General features: G+C 43.7%; 1 protein-coding gene across 1 annotated transcript in view; it reads right to left on the reverse strand.

The window, feature by feature from the left end:
• MYB (MYB proto-oncogene, transcription factor) overlaps positions 1–19,740 on the reverse strand; it is a 99,252-nt gene that overhangs the window by 36,252 nt on the left and 43,260 nt on the right. The window contains 8 exon segments of the mRNA XM_030198450.1: positions 6,171–6,278; positions 8,222–8,332; positions 9,792–9,917; positions 10,015–10,129; positions 13,323–13,465; positions 14,080–14,424; positions 15,588–15,839; positions 17,838–17,942. Of these exon segments, the coding sequence (XP_030054310.1) occupies positions 6,171–6,278; positions 8,222–8,332; positions 9,792–9,917; positions 10,015–10,129; positions 13,323–13,465; positions 14,080–14,424; positions 15,588–15,839; positions 17,838–17,942 (1,305 nt within the window).

Consider the following 19,740-nt stretch of genomic DNA (forward strand, 5'->3'; position numbering starts at 1 on the left):
TAAATCAGAGGGACAAGCATGGACACAGGCATTTTTGTAGGCCACTGGGTTAGAGCATCATGGTTTTGGTTTAATAATGCTGGATTTTGTTAGAATGTGGAGATGAGAGCTGTAGGATGAAGATTAAATTAACATGAAAACATGTGAGGGAGTTTACCTACTTCTTTTCCTCTTACCTCAGCACAGATGGATAGTGCTGGCATGCTACTTAATTCAAGAGCGACAAGATTAAAGCAAACATCATTAGCCTTTATTTCTTCTCTTTTCTGTGCTGTAGGCCATCCCGCAGCAAAACAGGAGGATGGGCTGAGCTGGTGCCACTGAATACCAAACTGTACGGCAACCAGCAGTTTCTGAGGGCTTTTCTCTGTTACACCAATCCAACACTACCATGGGACTACCATGCATCAAAAAAAACTACCGCAGGGTGCACTGAGGTGTCCCACGCCGTGTAATAATCCTGTGCCAACTGTTTTTATTTTTTGGCACGGGAGGTGTGTTTATGGGTGGAGAGGAGGCTTCCCCTGCACTGAATCGGGTAGCGTGAGTACATTGCCGCTCGCTGCCTGATTGGTGCGGGAGCCCTTACCACCTAGTAAATAGGTGGCGATAAGGGCTCACAAGCTAATGGCCATGATCTAATTGGGAAATTAGTGAAAAAACATTACAGGAAAAAAGACAAATGTGGCCATTTTACTGCCGCTCTAAAAGTGGCTTCAGTGCATGGGAAACCCATGCGTTAAAAGTAGCATGGGCCACTTTTTAGCGCAACTCAGTAACAGGGCCCTTTAGTTCCCAGCTAAGAGGAATCCCGCTGACAGAAAGTATAAAAACAAAAAAACTTGAAGAACAGTGGTAAGGAAGCAAAAGCTCCAGAGAAGCGACAAATGTGACCGTGGAGGAAAGCTAAAAGTAGTACAGAGAAGCTATAGGATAAAAAAAATGAGTCCAGTTGTTAAAATGCCAGGTTGCTGGCTGGGGCTCCCACAGCACACCGGTTGAAAAACACCATTATAGAATTACTCCCTCAATGCATGGTAATGACCCCTGTGTTAACTGCAAATCACAGTCTCCAACCATTCCAATCTCCCTTCTGTATTAGCATGTGTTAGCTGTTTAACATAGAAATTAACACACCTTAGTAAATGGGCCCCAAAAAGATTACTCGTGACTTGAATAACCATATGAAATAAATGTGATGCCTGCATAAATACTGTACAGATACAGGCACTAATAATAATTCCTTATGCCATAAAAGTAAGCTGAGAAGCAAATTTGTGTTTTAAATAACCATCAGCACTACAGAAGCAGTTTCATAAGTTAGAAGCAGTATAGTTATGTCTTGTTCCTCTTCGTATGGTTTCACCCTACCTCACTAAGGGGTCCTTTTACCAAGCTGTGGTAAAAAGGGCCCTGTAGTACTGGTGGGGGCCATTTTTGCTGCGTGCCAGGGACTTTTTAATCAAATGGGTAAAAAGCTCCTAAAAAAGATATGACCATGCGACATGATTCTTCTTACCCCGTGTGGCCATGCGGGGGGAGCACTTACCAGTGCTCCCAGTGAGGTGGCGGTAAGGGCTCTCACGGTTACCCGGTGGTAACCGGGCAGCGTATGGCGCTGCCCAATTACCACCGGGTTAGCGCCATACTAGAAATTACGGAATTATTTTCCGTACCACCGGAAATGGTGTGTGCTCGAGGCACAACTACTGCCAGCGGCCGTGTTGGGCTGGCGATAGTTACAGGTTGCCACGTGCCAACTCTTTAGTAAAAGGGCCCCTAAGGTTTTGCTCCAATCCTGTGTGCACAGGGAAAAAAAATGATATCAGAATTGGCCCCTGCATTGTCTGGCAAGTGTGTTGAAATGATTACTTTAACAACTAAGCCACAGGATACAAATCTCTTTAAAATCCATTCTGTAACCCAGTGACAGAGATGGACACAGATATCAGGATACTTGTATCCAATTTTGTTTGTGTTAATCTGTATTTGGTAGATATTGAGGGGTCCTTTTACTAAGCTACGGTAAAAAGTGACCTGTGGTAGTGTGGGCACGTGTTTTGGCCGTGCACTGGGTCATTTTGTACCGCTGTTGGGAAAAAAGGGCATTTCTTTTAATGGGCCGGGAAATGGGTGTGGACTGAAATTAAAACTAGCATGTGCCTATTTAAGGCCTGAGCCGTTACAGCCACCCACTGACTTAGCTACTCACGCAGCACACGCCAACTGCTGATTACCACTGGGAACACCCCTGTGGTAGAAAATAGACATTTTTCTACCATGGGATTCGGCGCGTGCCAAACCCAGAATTAACTAGGCACCGCGCAGAGCTGCCTGATTACTGCTGGGTAAATATTTTTGTGGCATGCACTGGGGGTGGGAACTACTGCTGGGTTCCTACGGTAGCCCGGAAGTAGTTCCGGATTGGTGCGTGGTAAGCCTGCTGCTGCGCACCAACCCTTTAGTAAAAGGGCCCCTCAGTAAGCCAGCAAGTTATCTGGATAATTTTAGTACAGCCTTCACTGACCAGATTTATCCACCTAAATTTATGTGGCTAGCGCTGACTTGATAAAGTTTAACTGCATCCCAGGAATGTCTCCTACTTCAGCTCTTTATACACAGGTACATTTTATGTGGACAACAATTTGCCTGAACAAAGTTTTCTTGCTCTGCAGGGTTAGGGATGTGAAGATAGGAAAATCTTATGGGGCTTAAACTAACACCTAAAGTCAGCCTGCTGTATTTCTTCAAATATCAGCCTCATGGGTTTTATTTTATTTAATAAAATAATGGGATGGACTGGATGAATCTGTTTAAGAATTCTACTTCGACTGGTTAAATTAATCTGAATAAAATCACAAAGCACAAACAGTTAGCCAGTCAGACATGGGGGTCGCTCTAGACACTTGCTTAGGCTAGGTTTAATGTAGCTACTCAATGTGACTTTTCAGCACTGAAGAAGTACTTCTGTAACACAGGCCCTAACATTTACTGTATGAACCCATTATGCACATAAATGTTTAGAATAATGGTATTTACAAATGTATATGCACACATTATTATTATTATTAACATTTGTATAGCACTACCAGACGCACGCAGCGCTGAACACCCAACATAGAGAGACAGTCCATGCTCAATAGAGATTATAAACTAAAAATAATATAGACAGACAAGACAATTAAGGGCGAGGGGAAGTACTGGGTGAGAAGGAACAAGGGGAGGCAATTGAGTAGTGACTAGGAGCCAAAAGCAGTGGTGAAAAGGTGGGTTTTCTGCATAGATTTGAAAACAGGTAGAGATAGAGCTAGATGTACAGGCTCAGGAAGTTTATTCCAGGCATAAGGTGCCGCGAGGGAAAAGGAACGAAGTCTGGAGTTAGCAGTGAAGGAGAAGGGGGACGACAAAAGAGATTTGTCCAGTGAGCGGAGTTCACGGGGAGGAATGTAGGGAGAGATGAGAGTGGAGAGGTAATGGGGGGGCTGAAGAATGAATGCATTTAAAGGTCAGTAAGAGAAGTTTGAATTGTATGCGGAAGCGGACAGGGAGCCAGTGAAGTGACTTGAGGAGTGGGCTAGTGCGAGTATAGCGATTTTGGCGGAAAATAAGTCGTGCTGCAGAATTTTGGACAGACTGGAGAGGAGAGAGATGGCTGAGCGGAAGACCAGTGAGAAGTAAATTGCAATAATCCAAACGAGAGGTGACAAGGGTTCTGGTAGCGTATTCAGAAAGGAAGGGGCGGATTTTGCTAATGTTGTAGATAAAGAAACAACAGGTTTTGGTGATCTGTTGCATATGCGTAGAGAAGAAGAGAGAGGAATCAAAGATGACTCCAAGGTTACGAGCTGAGGAGACAGGGAGGATGTGAGAGCCATGTAAATGCTAAAGTTCTACCTAAACACTATTCTGCGAATACCAACTTAACTTGTGTAGGAGTGGCCTAGTGGTTAGGGTGGTGGACTTTGGTCCTGAGGAACTGAGTTCCATTCCCACTTCAGGCACAGGCAGCTCCTTGTGACTCTGGGCAAGTCACTTAACCCTCCATTGCCCCATGTAAACCGCATTGAGCCTGCCATGAGTGGGAAAGCGCGGGGTACAAATGTAGCAAAAAAAAAAAATGTTATGAGGAGCTTAGGCAGTGCTCAAACTAAAGAGCATAACTTACAGAATACTGTAATTAGGCATTTATCAACAATACTTACACGTAAGCACTGACATCAGTTCTATGCCTGGCGTAAGTGCTCACGCCTATCTTTCAGGTGCACTACTACTGATCAAGAAAATAGGCGCTCTCATTCCTTTACAGACTAGGCTCCTGCCAGGATCCCTGCCCCTTAACTGGCTAAAAATGTTTTTAGATAATTATGACTGCACAAATTTCAGGTCTAAATACAGCTAGATTTAGGATCATTTTCAGCCACAAACTTAGCCAATTAGGTATGGCTGCAAATTTAGCTCAAGATAACCCGAGAAAAATTTGCTTATCTGCACAGCAAGCTTTAGAAAATTCACACAAAGAAAAAAAATACATTGGATTCAAACATCTTAAATTTTATTAGGCATGAGTAAACTATTGAGCAAAGTGAACATGCACATCCCAGTGTAGGTCTGGTGCAGCTATAATGAAATACCTGCACGAATGATCACTTTTTTATGAAAACAGCTCCTCATCAAAACATGCATAGAAAAAATAAATTTACATATACTATTCCTGAGTTGTTAGCTCTACCATGGATTAAGTGAATTGTCTTGTTTTCAGTGTCAACTGTTCTTTGTTCTCTGTGCTGACTTTCACTGCTGAGAGCTGTGCAACTGTTTGATGTCCACCTTATCTTAATAATACACAACTTCCTCATGTAGATGCCACTTACAGGTCTGTTCTGCTCTTCAAATGGGTATCATAAAAATAAATTTTAAAAAATATAGAGTCTAAGAGGCAGTGACCTCTCTAGTAGAAAGTGGTATTCTACTTAAAGACCAGGGGACACTCGATGAAATTACATAGAAATACTTTTAAAACAAATACAGTAGTACCTCGGTTTTCGTTGACGTCGGTTTCGGATTTCGTTGATTTTTTTTGACGAGAAATTTGTCTCGGTTTTCGTTGGTTGCCTTGGATTTCGTCGAAAAAGAAGGACGTCCATCTCCCAATTTCTATCGGAAGATGGACGTCCTTCTCTCGATTTTGGCATCCTCATTAATTTGCCTTGGTTTTAATCGGTTTCGGATTTCGCTGATTGTTTTCGGACAGATTATCGACGAAAACCGAGGTTTCACTGTAGGAGGAAATATTTTTTCACTCAAAAGATAGTTAAGCTCTAGAACTCGCTGCCAGAGGATGTAGTAACAGCGGTTATCGTATCTGCGTTTATAAAAGGTTTGGACAAGTTCCTGGAGGAAAAGTCCATAGTAAGAAAATGTCCATAGTCTGTTATTGAGATGGACATGGGGGAAGCCACTGCTTGCCCCAGGATTGGTATCATAGAACCTTGCTACTATTTAGTTTTCTGCCAGGTACTTGTGACCTGGATCGGCCACTGTTGTTGTATGGCTATTCTTATGTTCTTATGTACTCTTCAGAGGGTATAAAGCATGCAGTAAGAAGTTTAAAATGATGTCTTTGATAAAAATCAAATATGGCTAAGCCACTGTCTGCCATTATTTCATAAAAGGAATGAAGTGATAAATATCTAAGATATTTTTCTCTTCTGGTTACATAAATCAGTGATTTTCAAGTGGTCTCTTTTGTCTGTTCTAGACCAGTGCTTCCCAAGTCTGGTCCTAGAGTACCTCTTGCCTGTCAGGTTTTCAGGATATCCACAATGAATATGCATGACAGATTTGCATATAATGAAGGCAGTGTATGCAAATCAAGTTTATGCATATTCATGAAAACCTGACCAGCAAGGGGTACTCCAGGACTGGACCAGGGAAACAGTTCTAGGCTACTCAACCTGAGGCTCTTCCCCATGATGCATAGGCTGAGAAAACACCAAGATAAATGCCTGTCAGTGGACTAGAAGGGCAGGTGATGGCATACTGGATGATGCCATAAGAGTCCAAATATTCATGAGAAGCAGTTGCATTTAAAAATCGACAGATGTTAGAATCCCTATCGAAGCCTGAGGACCGTTCATGAAACAGAGGTCTAACATCAGATGGAAGGTTACCTGCAGGGGGCTCGCCAGGAGACGGCTTTTGGGGCCAGGGAATGATTTGTGGAAGTTGTCATCCTTGTCAGCCAGTGGCATCATAAGAACAGAGCTGGTCAGAAGGTTCTGTAAGGCACACATAAACAAACATGCAACATGGAAAATACGTTATTTGCTCTTCTTTTAGCACAGTGCTTAACAAACATGATGCGGAAAACTCTTCATCCTTGTTATAGCTGGATTTTAACCCTGGCTATATGAAAGTCCATGGGACTGGTACTGCCCTGGGGGTGTGGAGTGTGATTTAGCAATATAAAACAAAAGACAGTGCCACAATCCTTATGGGTATGGCAATGTGCAGAGGGAGAGAAAATAACCTGTTTATAAAAACATTCTATTCCCTGTAATTCTAGTTGCCCTGGCCAAAACATCACATTTATAATAATTGGTAACTCCCAAATACCTTTTCCTCCTCTGTGGATTGAGTAGCACTATATTTTAAATTGCATGTAACCACAGAGGGAAAATTTCAAGCTAACCAGCTTCCAGGTCTGTTGGCTGATATACTGTGTGGCAATACAAGTACCTGTCTCCAAAGAATACACAACTGTACAGAGTTAACCCAATAAACAAACATGGGAGGAAAGCATGCACAATGTTTTCTAATGTAACTAAACTAAAATTGGGAGGTAATCAAATCAGAATCTTCAACACTGGAAAATGGTCAGAAAAGAGGAATTATGTTAGGGATTGTCAATGTCAGGTGGTACATGAGGATCATGAGACTTTTTGGGAGAGCCATGTATTCCATGGCTATACATAGACAATTATGGGACCTGCTCTATGGAATGCTTTGCCTGCTGATTTGCATAAATTGGAGTCTTATTTTATTTTTAGAAAACAGCTCAAGGCTTTTTTTTTTTTAATTTGAAATAAGCTAGTTTGTTACCTGTGATATTTGTATTAAGAGGTGTAAAAACTATGAGGTCTCACTTGTCATTGTCTTAACATAAACGTTTTATTTATTTATTTAGATTTTGCTCACACCTTTTTCAGTAGTAGCTGAAGGTGAGTTACATTCAGGTAAGCTGGATATTTTTCTGTCCCAGGAGGGCTCACAATCTAAGTTTGTACCTGAGGCAATGGAAGGTTAAGTGACTTGCCCAGGATCACAAGGAGAAGGGATTTGAACTGGCCACTGCTGGATTGCAAGACCAGTGCGCTAACCACTAGGCCACTCCTCCACGTTCTATTGTTAGCATTGGATTTTTTTATTATGTATGTGATATTGCAATCCACTGGGAACTGTGGACTATGCGGAATATAAAAGTTTTAAATAAATAAATTATAACTTTTTGGCAATTATATTTTTTCATCCAATCAAATACAAATTTCCTAGACACATTATGGAGGAACATGAGGAAACTGACAGGGGTATTTTGTTTAGATCCTCACATGCCATGAATATATACAAGCATGATTATGCCGCCTAATAGCTATTTGGTTTTGCATCCAATCCACACCAAATTTTCAGGAGATTTCTGATGTGTCAAAGGAGTTAGATACAGATTTTTTTCCCGATCAATACAGGCATCAGACAGCAATTGCACATGCATTAAACATGGCCAACCCTAGTTCTATGCACAGCTTCTACTTTTGCTAGAGCACACCCTCAGGCCTGGTTTAAGAACATGTCTTAAAGTCGAGGAAAAATATATTGCACTTTAACTGGGGGTAATTTCCCTTTCAACGCAGATCACCCCTACTTAGCTGCTGAAGCCTCAACAGAAGAGAATTCATATAGTGACAATGGCTATGGTCAAAATCATCAAATGTCATTTGCAAAGGATAGTGATGGTCACATCTGTGGCTTGGTGGCACCAGAAAAATGATTTGCATGGGTTCTGGACAGAGGGAGGCTAAGGAGGCTTTGCTCCATATAATGTGATTGATCCAGAGACGCAAAGAGAAAACTACAAATGCATGGTGTGAAATGAGGAATTAAGCAAAGTATTGTACAGTATTGCAGGCATAGGAGTCAGTGGATGCTTGTACAGAGTGACACATACCGGCACATCCTCTACCACTGAAGACTGGGCAAACAGCTGAGTGTTCAGGGTTTCCCCCACCCATTGACTTGAACAGAAGAAGTTTCCAGTTTTACCCGTTGGGGATTCTACCTGCAAGAGAAACAAGGAACAATGCATGACGATTCAGAATAAGGCATTGCCTGGAGCTCGCCACTCAATGTTCTCCATGGCCAGCTCTCGCTTATTGTGCTAGAAGCCCATGAACATCACCACAAGTATTTCTGGGTGGGGTTGTAGACCACCATTTTAGCAGTGGGAAATGTCACTGCTGCTTACCAGAGGAGTGGCAAATATGACTCCTACTGTTTCTTCTAGCTAAAAGCATCTCCAGGTCTGCTGGTAACAGAAGCAGAAACTACACTCAGAATATGTAATTAACACTAGAAACTGCAATGAAACTCATCTCTTATATGACAACTCACAGCACTGCCACTGAGCCAGCTCATAAAACAGACAGCTTACAGGTTCCTTCCCACCCTAAGAGCTTTATATCTATTAGTTCAATACATCATTCTAGACTAAGTGGCAAAACTCACTTTGTACATCTGGTTAAACTGTTCCACCAACAAGTGGGGCCCACTGCTTAATGGTTCTGGATATGCCGCAGTTCTGGAACCCTTGGCTGATGTCATCAGGTTCTGTCCTAGAGCTTAAAAGCGGTCTGCCCCTTAGCACACTCCGTCCAGAATCTTTGAGCTACGTGGAGAGGCATAATCGAAGGGGACGCCCAAGTTTTGCTGAGGACATCCTCGCAAAACGTCCCGTGGAGGGGCAGGGAAACCCGTATTATCGAAACAGGATGGACACCCATCTTTCGTTTCGATAATACGGTCGGGGATGCCCAAATCTTGACATTTAGGTCGTCCTTAGAGATGGTCATCCCTAGACTTGGTCGTTTCTGATTTTCGGCAATAATAGAAACTAAGGACGCCTATCACAGAAACGACCAAATGCAAGCCCTTTGGTCCTGGGTGGAGCCAGCATTTGTAATGCACTGGTCCCCCTGACATGCCAGGACACCAGCCGGGCACCCTAGGAGGCACACCATTGGGTGAGTAAGGGGAGGTGATCCCCGATTCCGTCCGGTGGTCATCTGGTCAGTTCGGGCACCTTTTCAAGGCTTGGTCATAAGGAAAACAGGACCAGGTAAAGTCGTCCAAATGCTCGTCAGGGACGCCCTTTTTTTTTCCATTATGGGTCGAGGACGCCCATGTGTTAGGCAAGCCCAAGTCCCGCTTCGCTACGCCTCCGACACGCCCCCATGAACTTTGGTCATCCCCGCAACGGAAAGCAGTCGGGGACGCCCAAAATCGGCTTTCGATTATGCCGATTTGGGCGACCCTGTGAGAAGGACGTCCATCTTCCGATTTGTGTCAAAAGATGGGCATCCTTCTCTTTTTGAAAATAAGTCTGTTAGTCAACCAGAAGCAGTAGAGCAGATGGTGGAGGCTCCATCGTGACACAATCTACAGCTTAACAGCTAAGTGAATTCAGCATCAGCCATGCAGTGCTACGCCAGACGCTCAGTTCTAGGCACCTGGCAGCTTACCTCTTGCTTTATTTTTTTCAGTAAAGGCAACCCATTTTCATGCAGCTCAGGCATGATGCCAGACTCATCAGACTCCTGCTTGATAACTTCCTGCAGGTCCTCTGCAAGGTGACTTGGGGTTTGAGGCTAAAGCAAGAGCAAAATATGCATTCACATACATTGTCAATGACATTCTGTGCTTTTATTCAAATGACAAAGTGCTGCAGCTATGTCTAGTACTTACCAGCATCTTTAGAGAGCCGTATTTTAGTTCCTGGACTGCGAGTGCATTTTTGAACGGGGTGGGAGTCCTTGGGGAGGTATCTAGCAGTGATCTTTTGATGGCTGGTGTCCTGAAGCTAAGAAATCAATAGACTTGCTGTAAATGCACCTTCAAAAGAGTCTCATACGCTTGCAACCCACCTCTTTACTACTGCAAAGATTACATTGGCAAGATTTTGGAAACAACCACATACTCCATCTGTGGAAATGGTCTTTTTAAAGTTAGACTACATATGCTTAATGTATAAGTTAACTGCTGTTAAGTATGGTATGGATTCTGCATTACCATAAAAAATGGGACTTATACACTCTAGGGAGATCCCAAAAGAAACTAACCTCTAATACAGGAATTCAATTCTCAACTTCTGATTAATTTTGTGTTATGATATAATGTTAGATAGTGGGTTAAGTGTGTGTGTGTGGGGGGGGAGGGGGGGCAGGGAGGGAAAGGGGATTAAAGGGGTGGGAACTTATTGATATTTTAAGTGCAGTTATTGTATGGCAAAAGAAACACAATAGTTATTTATTTAGATTTTGCTCACATCTTTTTCAGTAGTAGCTCAAGGTAAGTTACATTTAGGTACACTAGGAGGGGCATAATCGAACGCGAACGCCCATGTGTAAAAACGTCCATCTCCGGAGACGGCTCCGTGAAGAGGCGGAGCGAACAGTAAAATCGAAACGAGATGGCCGTCCATCTTTGGTTTCGATTATACAGTTCGGCCCGCTGAAATCCCATCATTTGTGTCGACTCTAGAGATAGACGACACAAATGGTGAGATCGCTGGACCTAGAGATGGCCGTCCGCGGTTTTCAGCGATAATCGAAACCGCTGCCGGCCATCTCAAAAACGGACCTAATCCAAGCCATTTGGTCGTGGGAGGGGCCAGCATTCGTAGTGCACTGGTCCCCCTGAGATGCCTCTATGCCAGCCTCAAATATCATACCTAGCTCCATGACAGCAGTATGCAGGTCCCCGGAGCAATTTTAGTTTAGTTGGTGCTGCGCGGGACCCACGCAGAGAGCAAAAATCGGAAGAAAAAAAAAACCATGCAAGTGCAGTCAGGGACGTCCAAAAAAAAAAAACATGCAAGTGCAGTCAGGGATGTCCAAATTAAAACAATAGTAATAGGGGGATTTGAACCAGAGCAATTTTACTTTAGTTGGTGCTGCGCGGGACCCATGCAGAGAGCAAAAATCGGAAGAAAAAAAAACCATGCAAGTGCAGTCAGGGACGTCCAAATTAAAACAATAGTAATAGTGGGATTTGAACCAGCCACCTTCTGATTCCAAGACCTGTGCTCTAACCACTGCACCACTTATTCAGCTGCCTAGACCTCCTTTCCTTTCCATTAAGTCCCTCCAAGTTTCTGTCAGCCAATCACAACTCGTTTAATTGACACCGATATCAGGTAAATGAGCTGTGATTGGCTGACAGAAACTTGGAGGGACTTAATGGAAAGGGAAGGAATGTCTAAGCAACTGAATAAGTTGTGCAGTGTTAGAGCACAAGTCTTATAAAAAGAAGGTGGCTGGTTCGAATCCCCCTATTACTATTGTTTTAATTTGGACGTCCCTGACTGCACTTGCATGTTTTTTTTCTTCCGATTTTTGCTCTCTGCATGGGTCCCGCGCAGCACCAACTAAACTAAAATTGCTCGGGGGACCTGCATACTGCTGTCATGGAGCTAGGTATGGTATTTGAGGCTGACAGAGGCTGGAAAAAATATTTAAACAGTTTGTTTTTTAGGGTGGGAGGGGGTTAGTGACCACTGGGGGAGACAGGGGAGATCATCCCCGATTCCCTCCGGTGGTCATCTGGTCAGTTTGGGCACTTTTTGGAAGCTTGGTCGTGAAAAAAACAGGCCCAACTTTGTGTGGACTAAAAGCTCGTTGGGGACGTCTTGCTTCTTTCCATTATCAGGCGCAGAGGTCCGTCTGTTAACCACGCCCCACTCCCGCCTTCGCTACTGTTCGGCCACACCCCTGAGAATTTCGCCCGTCCCCGTGACGGAAAGCAGTTGGGGTCGTCCAAATTCAGCTTTCGATTATACCTGTTTTTGAGACGGACGTCCATATCCCGATTTGTGTCGGGAGATGGGCGTCCGTCTGTTTTGAAAATAAGCTGGTAGGTATTTATAAGAGGTCTTATTTTTTGTTATTGAAATTGGAATATATACATTTGAAAAAAAAAAAAAGATGATTTAACCTTCTGCATCAACCCTATTGGAATGAGCTCACATGCTATGAAATCTCAAAAGCTAAGTAGGGCTATGTCATCAGTGCTTGAATGGGAGACCTTAAAAGAGCAGCAAATGTTGCTGGTAGCTGGGGTTTTTGTTTCGCTAAGTTGCTGACCAGGAAAACCAGATAAACAATTTGTTTTCAACTGAGCTCCAGCGACATGGAGAGATAAAGCCCCACTCACCCAAGGTCACACAGAAGGGTCAGTAGCGGAGGGAAGTGAACTCATGACTCAAACCTTCAATACTGTGGCCACTAGCCCAGTCCTACATTTTGTGTTTACTGACTTGGAACTGGGAATAACCACCAACATCCCAGAAAGGTGGGGCACTGAACTGCTTTCTAATCTGAGCACATGAAAAGATCCCAAGGAACTTTCCCAGAAAAATAGGAAAGATAATCTGCATGCCATGGCTAGATTGCTAAATTCCTCCCACTTAGCAAGAATGCAATGAAACTAATGCAGGGCTTTGCATTATATAACAGGGCAGTGTGCTGGATGCCATTTGTACATGATAGCAAAGATGACAAGTGGTTTATTGGCATTTTCAGTTCTAGTCACAACACTCTGACAGACCACAGTCTTCAGGAGAAGGATGCGTGACTGTGCCACTGCTTCACTGACAAAATTCAATCACGTTTAGGACAGGTGCAGGGGATACTACTTATGGTGAGGGAACAAAGATGGCCACATATTGAGCAGAGCTTGTTTTGACACTGTTGGCAGCAACAAAGAAGACCAAGTGGTCCTTTTATTATATGGACACAAGGCATGCGATATCCATGCAGAATGTAGAATCATGGAAATCACACACTAATTTCATGACTGGTTTGCAATGCTTTGACAGTAAGTGTAATCCAGATAGATTAAAATTCCTACCATCCTCCAAGAAATGTTTACACGCAATGGGATATATGCTCCATTTACCAAAAAACCCAAGTATGGGACTATGGCGTAACCTGCAGATTTACACTTGCATTTTGCCTGGGACGGCACTGTACCAGGCATTAAAACCCCAGACTTACATGCTGTTCTCCTTCTGAGGCCTAAGAGTATGGTCACGATGGAGCGGCGTCATGGCGAGCATCTTCTGAACGCAGAGAGGAGTGGATGTAAGGGTAGGGTGGTCTATGTCCAAACTATCAAGCATGGCCGAGGAGTTTAGAAACTGCAGTTGTAAAAGAATGAGTCAGAAATACAGAAACTCCGATTAGACCAGGATTTATGTGGAACAAGAGAAGCCAAATATATACAAACTTGTGCACGTACACACCACCCACATACACGTGTATTTTTAAACCATTTTTCAAGACCACCAATCGTGTAGGATACCACAGGCTTGATTAATTAAGGACCATCTCTCATCCAGTGTCTGCAGGGAATCCCTCCCCCATCCCACCCAGCCTGCACACACTGCAAACAGAGATGTAGAAGAAAGTGTTAATAGAAGGTGGATGGAAGGATACTAAAATTGAATGAAAAGCAAGATGCAAAGCACACTTCCTCTCTTCCCCTTCTTAATTCCAGCAGGTATAAAACTGCTAACACCATCAGCCACCCACTACCACCAGCCTCTCAAAAAAGGGAAAAAGAAAATTCATTATTGGTTAGTTTGCTGATGAATTAAAATCTGGGTGACAAACCAGCAACAGTAAATTAAGCATAATCAATCAATGAGCGTTTCGATTGGCAATTAATTCTTACAAACGGTTAGTGTCCAAATCATTAGCACTCGGGCAGCTGAGGAGAATTAGTAGCAGTGGGGCAGAGGAGTTGTTCTACCTGAGAGGGAGAGAAGGGCAGGCTTTTGACAGGGGAGCGCTTAGGGGTGGAACTGCTGACATCAGCTAGAACGAAACAGCCACTTTCGCCCAGGGTCGGGGGGCTAGGATGCCCCCTCTTTTTTCGAAAGATGACCACCGGTGACGGGCTGTGTCTGGAGACAGATGGGGAGGTGGGAGAACTCTGCCCCAGCGGGCTCTTGCTCCAGCTCACGACGGAGGGCCCTCCGGGGCTGCCTCCTCTCTGCTGAGGCTGGGCGATGTGGCCTGGGGGTGCTTTGCTGGGTGAAGTGTCTGCATCTTCACAGATTTCAAACCTGCCAAGGGTAACCCATGATGAAGAATCCTGAAACAACGTGGGAAGCATGCAGCTGTCAGAAAGGGTAGGGTGCGACTTCACAGAAGTACAGCACAATAGAAAAAAAAAAACAAACACAAAAACAAAAATCCCCTCTTTCTTTCATTCAGCTCCAGCAGCCTCTCTCAATGACAGGCCCTACCTTAACTCTGCACAGGCTTTCTGCACTCCCTACTGCCACAAGGGTACCTCAGGAAATCAGGTTTTAGAGAGCCACTAAAACACATCTTCTGATTATCAGGATAACTACGGATTATTCATCAAATATAACCTCAGACAATGTGTCTCTGAGTCCTCTGGTAGCGCTATACAAATGCTAATAATAATAATAATAATCTGAAAAACTTGGTTATCCTGGAACCCAAACCTGTCTGCAATTCTCCACTACCAGAACGACCCAGCTCTGAACTATCTGTAGTACACTGCTTCTGTTGCTCCCCTATAGGTGGAATGATTGGGTGGAGAGAAGTTGTAATCAAATGATTTATTCCTGAGCAGCAATGTCACATGACGCACTGATAGCACCACATAAAAGATAAATGCCTATTTTGTCTGTGAGAAATGGGGTTGATGTTTGTTCAACAGCTGGAAGGAATCAGAAGCCTGCCATTTTGGTATGAGTTGGCACATCCCCTGGCCTGTTCCAGAGATTGAAGGGTTTGAGTTTTATGCAGCAAGCAGAGAGCAGTATCAAGTTACTTTAAATAAGTTAAAATGCAGATACACATCCACCAGACAAGCTCCTTAAGCTTTAATGAAAGAGAACGAAATATACATACCCTCCCCCCCAACCAATGCAAGAAGCCTCTAGGCAAGCAGCATGCACTGACACAAGCAATAGTCTTCTCATGAATGCCAAATAACCTGCCTAATTTATTAAAGGACATCTCTCAAACTGCTCAAAATGAAAGCCATTTGTACCATTTTGGATTACGGGAAGCACTGCTGTGATGCTTCACCTGGACTAGCAAGAACTCTGATGCACAGGAAGGAAAGATGAGTATGGCTCAGTTCCTAGCCATTTGCTAGAAAGTAAAGCTCCAAAGTTTGCAGTTCCTCTACATGGAAAGTAAAAACGTAAGCCTCTGTGCTTGTTCTTCCTCCCTCGCCTGCCATGTGCACTGGCCTCTAGCTGAAGTGATCCCGCTTACCGAGTCCACCAGCTGTAGCGTGTCTGCAAATTCTGAGAGGCTCTTAATTTGAGAAAGGAGGCTGCTGTGGTTTCCAGTCGTGCAGCGGGCAGGAGAAGCGCTCTCCTCTGGAAGGCAGCCATGGTCCACTGGAGGAGATGGTGTCATGTGCCGAGGCTCCCCCAGACAGGGAATGGGTGTACTGTCGCCACGGGGTCCAGCAATGTTGGCCATTGCAGTATTGTGCCAGTTAGCGTAGCTACATGCATGATTCTGTGTTTTAAGGAAGGAGTTGGTTTTTTTTGGGGGGGAGGGGGGGGGGGATGGAAAGAGAGGGAAGAGAAAAAAAAAAGAAACAAGAAGGAACTTAGCAATGAAATTGCACAAGGTGTTATATACAGCTGCAGGCCTGATAAAAGTTGCATCATTCTAAGGAGTTACGCTCTTCTGAAATAGCTGTCAAGATGTTTCCTTCTATCAGTGTATCAGCCTGTTCTACATGATTTTCTTACCCTCTATCGATTACCATTCCTTGTTATAGCTTTGCTCAAAACACTAATCTATGTGCATATCTGTGCCTTTCCAAAGTTCTGAACTTTGCTACACCAAATTTTGGCACAATTTTTATTCAGTTAGTTTTACCAAACAGGAAATCTAGAGCACCCAGGGTTCTAACCCCAGGGGAGGCTGAAAAGCCAGCAAGGGTTACAGCTCTCTTTTTGTCCTCCCTCCCTCTCTTATCCTTTTCTGTACCCTGCCTGGGGCTACAGCTTACACCAATGCAGTGAGGAGGAGGTGGGGGCTATCAAATCGATGCTGTTAGGAAAGCAGAAGAGCAAACTAAACAGAAATCTGTTTCCAGTGTGATCATGCAACGGATGGAACTAACTGCACAAGATTAACTCAAGTTAAAGGTCAGTCCAACTAACATGTCATGCACAAAATTATTATCCTAAACAAATAAAAAATAAATAAAGAAAAAAAAGAAAAGTAAAAAAAAAAAATAATTTTGGAAATCTGATAGTTACAAGCTTTTTATGTATTATTTTGATCACGCATACTAAAAACATGCCATGATATGGATGAGCTGCATCGCTACTTTTCTAGCTGTGTGTTTTCAAAGCATGGCAAATCAGACTCCAGTAATCAGTGATGGTGGTTTAGCATGCAGCTAGAATTCTACCAGCTATGGAACGAACAAACAAACAAACAAACAAGGCGGCATGCATGCCCACAAGCAGATGTTACAGAAGAATGCATCAAACAGTACTATTCACACTAAGGGCTCCTGCCCAGGATGCGGTCTGGGAGGCAGTCCTCAATGAATAGAGAATTACAGGCAAGAAGAAAGAATAGCTTAAAGAAAAGGCACTATATTTTCATTTTATGAGCCTTTAGGTAATTTAGAAATGGATGTAGATGATTTCTTATCATTAGCTTCATCTTACTAGAGGTCTCTATTGTACGGGGGTAATTTTAAAACACGATGCTTATTTGAGAAGCCCAAAATGTTAAAGCCTATTTTATTTATAACCATAGGCACCTTATAAGACAGATTCCAAGATTGAACCCCAATAGCAGAGATGCCGATGCCCAAATTTACACCTGCTTCCAAGGTGTTAAGTTTTGCACATGTGCTTTCTGCAAGTGCACATGTATTTGATAAAATATACTCACACTTCACATCACAACTCCACCTCTGTTCTGTCCACACTAAGCACCTACGCATATTATCGCGTAAAAGCAGGTGCACGTTTTTCATTTGCAGATTTTTATGTGTGTCTGCAGTTGCACAATTTAACATAAGCCTTTTCGGTAAGTAAAACAGGCTCTACAGGCAGAAAAGACTTTATAAAACTATCCATACGCCTATTTATTAGTTCCTAAGTTCCTGGAGGAAAAGTCCATAGTCTGCTATTGAGACAGACATGGGGAAGCCAATGCTTGATTGGTAGCTTAGAACGTTGTTACTATTTGGGTTTCTGCCAGATACTTGTGACCTGGATTGGCCACTGTTGGAAACAGGATACTGGGCTAGATGGACCATTGGTCTGACCAGTATGGCTATTCTTATGTTCTTATGAGGGAGATCTCAGGAGTCTCTTTTCAAAGAGAGGGAAAAAACCATCTACATTATGGTCCACAGTGGGTCCCATTTCTGATGGAAATATAGAGCCTTGATAAAATATCACAAGCAAGGTGGTAGGGAAGGAGTGAAGCACTGGGGTAAAGCTGCTATCCCTGCATCCAAGCACACAGTGACATTCTTACTGGTAGTGCCTGCTTCCCTCTCAGTTCATTCTCAGTCGCCATTAGCAACAACTCTAATTCCTTTATTCGCTTTTCTTTCTCAGGGTCTTCATCATTATAGTGTCTCTGAAATTAAGAGTTAAGGGAGAAGAGAAGATAAAGGTCTAATCTGCTGGGCTTTTTTTTGAGGGGGGGGGGGGGGTAGAAGGAAGGGGTGGTGAAGGGAGGATGGGGAATCTTTGCTTGTGGCCTCTAGTACATGCCACCATCAAGCAGCCAAACTGGTCTCAGAGATTAAGTAGATGCTAATATATGCCCACGTATTCTGTCTAGTGCAACCAACCAAACGCTTTTCATGTTTTCACTTGCTTTGACGCTACACTGGCATTTCTGACTGGTCATCAACCGCAACACTAAGATCCTAGCAGTAATAATCTTTGGACATTTAGCCCACCTTTTCACATGATGCTCAAGGCAATTTACTGTATATGAAGTCAAAGACTGTTGAAAATACCTGTCCCAAAGAGCTTATAATCTAAGTGGGTGCCTGAGACAATAGGATACAAAGGTAGTAATTTTATAAACTGCCACCCCAAAGCCATGCACTTGGTGCCAATTCTATAATGGCATTTTGATACCAATATTCCATTATAGAATAGTACATCATTGGTGCACCCAGCGGCATACCAAGGGTGGGGCGGTGGGAGCAGTCCGCCCCGGGTGCACGCCGCTGGCGAGGCAGAGGGAGCAGGGAGCCAGCGGAGCAGAGAGCTGCGCGACTGCTCCCAGCAGATAAGAATGCACCCGGGGGGGGGGGGGGGGGGGTCGTGCTGCACATTAGCGATCCGCCCCGGGTGGCAGTCGACCTAGGATCATCACTGGGTGCACCCACGTTTAGTCATGCCCTCTTATACTCACGTCATTGGCAGGTGTGATGTACGCCATTTACTGTTGCATAACTGGGAGATGCCCATGATCCGCCCACATATATGCTCCCCTTACAGTTAGGCATTACGGCACTTAACTGCTACCATACAGAATAGTGTCTAATGCACATAGGTGCCTATCGATTAATGGCATCTTTGATGCGCATAAGTGGCATGTATCTCTAGGTGCTAGTTTCTAGAATTGCCCCAGAAGGAGCGTCAGCTGGGAATGTGAGATTTGAACTCTAGTTTGTGTTCAGTCTATTTTCTTTAAGCCCTAGGCAGGGCAACATACAGCCATTATGAAAAGATGCATCGCCTTACATTTATTTGCCAGCAATGCAGACACTGCCATTTCAACAATGAGTGAAAACTAAGAACCACATTCTAAATGCCTTCTTGCCCTAATTTTACAATTCTCAAGTGCAGGACCAGAGCATCCACTGTGGTGTTCTGTGAATTCTTTTCAGTTATAGAGGCAAAAGGACTGCTCTGAAATATCACCTGCTGCTCCAAGGTCCCCACCTAAGTATCACTGAAGCTCAATTTGCCATCTTCTTGCCCAGTCAACCTAACCAAGCCAGTCTGTTAATTTCACATTGTCACAACTACTGGACTTACTGCTTATTTTCCTACCTTTCTGCAAACAAGGTGAAGAGAGGTTCAGTAGGGAAACCCATGTAGCTTCCAACCGTCCACTGCACACACTGTTTAGCAGGTAACTCCATGCCACCAGGGCCAGCTAAGTCCATTGCATCTACACATTTGTACATCTGATTTTCCCAGGAAAACTAACTATGTGTGTCACATTCCTTGCAGAATGTAATATATTTCACTAGAACAGAGTAAAGAACTGTCCAAAGATGCCGAGCATGACATTTCCTGACCATACTGGTCCATTTTTCAGACTACACCATCACACATATAATGAAACGAAGCCAGGACTGGCTCCTCTTGATTACAACAACCTGGTGTCACCTGATAACCCTGAGACCCTT

Source organism: Microcaecilia unicolor, chromosome 3, assembly GCF_901765095.1.
Source record: "Microcaecilia unicolor chromosome 3, aMicUni1.1, whole genome shotgun sequence".
NCBI classification, from domain to species: Eukaryota; Metazoa; Chordata; class Amphibia; order Gymnophiona; family Siphonopidae; genus Microcaecilia; species Microcaecilia unicolor.